General features: G+C 34.4%; 1 protein-coding gene across 1 annotated transcript in view; it reads left to right on the plus strand.

Annotated features, from left to right (window-relative positions):
• Positions 1-1,816: 1,816 nt before the first annotated feature.
• The window catches only part of LOC136796502 (1-acyl-sn-glycerol-3-phosphate acyltransferase beta-like), a gene marked incomplete at its 5' end in the record, with an annotated part of 5,657 nt that continues 4,056 nt past the window's right edge, over positions 1,817-3,417 (plus strand). Inside the window, one exon of the mRNA XM_067050361.1 lies at positions 1,817-2,024. Coding sequence (XP_066906462.1) covers positions 1,817-2,024 — 208 coding nt within the window. The remainder of the gene's footprint in view (positions 2,025-3,417) is intronic.

A 3,417-nucleotide genomic window follows, 5' to 3' on the forward strand; every position in this document is an offset into this window, starting at 1 on the left:
AAATATTAGCCTTAATAGAGCTATTTACATCCAATAGATCTCGAGATATAGCTTTTTGAAAAGCAACATTTCTTAAAACTCTACTGAAAGATTAGTGCTTAGTTAATTTATTTTGAGAAATCTATATCTCAAGAACTATATGACATATAGATGTCTATTAGCACTTAAATTAAAGCTAGTTTAATGGACTATAAAGTAGTTTATGACCTTTATCTTCCTAGGAATAGTAGTTTTCATGATATTTGCTAAAATAAATTGATTTATAGCTGGTCGGACAATAAGTTTGATTTATGAAAAACTTTATTTCAGAAACCATAAGATGTACAGATGTCTGCTAGCCCTCAAATTAAAGCTAGTTAAATTTACTATAAAATAGTTAATAATATTTATCTTTGTAGGAGTAGTAGTTTTTATGATATTTGACAAAATAAACTCACAAAGTTTCAATTTCTAGTTGTTCGTATAAAATGTTGGATTTTTTAAAAAATATATCTCTAGACACACAAGACGTACATATGCCTGCCAACACTCTGAATAAAGTAAATTTAACTTACTATAAAGTAGTTGATGAGACTTATCTTTGTAGGGATAGTAGTTTTGATGATATTCACATATGAATATCAATTTGGCAAATCAATCTCTTTATTTTAGCAAATTTCATAAAAACTACTACTCCTATGAAAATAAACGTTATAAACTACTTTATAGTCCATTAAACTAGCTTTAATTTGAGTGCTAATAGACATATGTACGTCAAATGGTTTTTGAGATATATATTTCTAGTAATTATACCTAGTTTTCAACTAAGTAATCAAAAATTGGGGAGATATAACTGCATTTTTCCCCCTCTTGGATCTTGTAGTATGACAATGCTTTTTTGTATGATAAAATTAACAATGAAGGATTTACATCGTGAGTTATTGTGTCAGTTAGAGTGGTTAGGGCTGACCATACCCCCCTCTTCGACCATCTTCTCCAATTGTAATCTACGGTCAACTATCTACACTCCATTATATATAATATTATCGACTCTTATCTCAGGGTGGGTTTTCCAGACAATCAGAACACAAAACACTTAACTAAATTAATGGCTACTTTTACAAATATACATATATTCTATGTGGAGCAACAACTAACAAATTTATAATCTTCTTTGATGTCTCACAATTCTCGATGTCTCCATTTCAAAGATACTACCACTAACAGTAGACAAAAGCTTAGTTCTATTCTAGCTTCCAGGATAGGTCCTTATGTTAGGTTCACTGGCGATCAAAACAAAGAGTCACTTTCCTCCATATAAGTCATTTATAATCTTCTTGAATGTCTTCTTTCTGTTATCTAACACTGACCGTAAACAAAGGATAGCCAGTACCCCCTGCTTCCAGCAGACGTCATCTCTCCCGCGTCTCAAGAACAATTGTCCTTTGTCTCTTCCTCTCGATAGTTGATGTAAAACTGATGTAGCATGGAATTAGACAGTAGCAGCTTGATAACAGTGAAAGATGAAATATAATATTATGTAGGTAAGTTTTATTTAATACATATCCTCTCACCTACATAATATTATATTTCATCTTTTACTGTTGTCAATCTGCTAAGGTCTAATTCCATGGTTATCAATCAATTATTTTGTATTATTCAATTCAGTATTTTGTATAATTCCGAATCCGGTCTGGGGCGTTGACTTTTTTCATTGAGTGGCGGTCCCATAAAATGAAAAACTTTGACCCCCAACTTGCCATGGTTAGGCAGTATAGGACTCCAATGGGAGTCTTGGAGGAAAAAAAAAAACTTTATTAGCAATAGATTTAGATAATTTCTTATTCTTAGTTTAAAGTCATTTAAAATATTTCAGGCAAAGCTTTGGATTTTCCCAGAAGGAACAAGGAATACAAAGGGAAAAGTTCTTTTGCCATTCAAAAAGGGTGCATTCAGAGTAGCCATTAGTACACAAGCTCCTATAATACCAGTGGTTTATTCTCCGTACTCCTTTATTGATTCAGTTAATAAAACATTTTCTAAAGGTAAAGTATACATTAAGTTTTTATCTCTAATAAATTGATATTTTTTTTTTATTCTATGTTTATTAGAAAAAGTGATTTTATAAAGTTTTACATGAGTCAGGGATTTATAGCTGTTAATGTGGGACTACAAAGAGACTCCCTAGCATATCTGACAAAAGCTGTCAGAGAATCTGAGATCCAACCAAAAAGAATCCATCTTCAATCGAACAATTTAAATTATCGACTGCACAAATGACTTAGACGCAATTGGAAGGGACAGAACGGTTGCGGAATCCCTTGCTCTTGAGTCATCTGCCAAGAAAATGGACCTTTTAAACACTTAGAGAACCAAATATATGGTTGCTAAATAAGCCACCATTGAATTGGGGACTTACATATATGAATGTAGACTTTATAAGACTATATTCATGCCAGTAATTTAGTAAAAATATTTTAAAATTTTGCTGTCCCTAGAGGTGCGTGTGTGTATGGTCTGACTCCAATTGACAATGTGAGGTACTCCATACCAGAAGGCTTCAAGAATGCATGCTCAAACAGGTTAGGTAGCTGGTTAGGAAGTAAATGGACAGGATGAGTCTTATGGGTGCGAACTGAAAGTCCACTTAGGAAAGGAAACTTCATTCTGCAGGGTTCTAGTGTGCTGTAGGGAAGGGGGGCGGTTCTGGCACAGGGACAATGATCGTTTTTGGACTTTGGACCCTAGCCTCGACCCTACCTTAATCACTGGACCCATGACCTTGGACTTTGGTCAGGCAGCAAGGATCGAAAGGAGCAAATATTTGAATTTAAATTTTTACTTCGACCTAACCTTAAACACTCATGTGATCAGTCACGTGGTCATTAGGCAGCCAATCGGAAGCTAGCATTTGATCACATGACCCATGAGGGGGGAGGGGAAGGGATTAAATTCAAATTTAGCTCAATATAACCTTAACCACTCATGTGATCCGTCACATGGCCACACCTCATTCACGTGACTGCAACCAGGGGCTGAGTGCTGACTGGGTACTAGCCACAGATTCTTGCAAGAATGAAACTTCGGTCTGCAGGGTATTAGTTTGCAGGTACAAAGCAGAATGTATGCCCTCACTAGTTACTAGCTACAGGTCCTTAAAAAAGGAGAGAAGGTCTAGGAAGAAGAAAAGATCCAGAGGAGATAGAGTTAAATAAAAGACAACATACATTTCCAAAAGTAATAGCATAAGAATATAGAGATCCACTATGAATACTGTTACACACTGCCTCCTTTGGAGAAGAATTCCGGGAGGCAGAAATCCGCACTGAGGTTTTTTGTTTCACATCCCCTTTATTCATAAAATAATTACAAAATATAAACATATGTACAATACAGTATATTTTGTAATAATTTTAAAAATTATTTAAAAATAAAAAT

This window comes from Halyomorpha halys, unplaced genomic scaffold (assembly GCF_000696795.3).
Source record: "Halyomorpha halys isolate HHAL.00 unplaced genomic scaffold, Hhal_1.1 Scaffold2236.1, whole genome shotgun sequence".
NCBI lineage: Eukaryota > Metazoa > Arthropoda > Insecta > Hemiptera > Pentatomidae > Halyomorpha > Halyomorpha halys.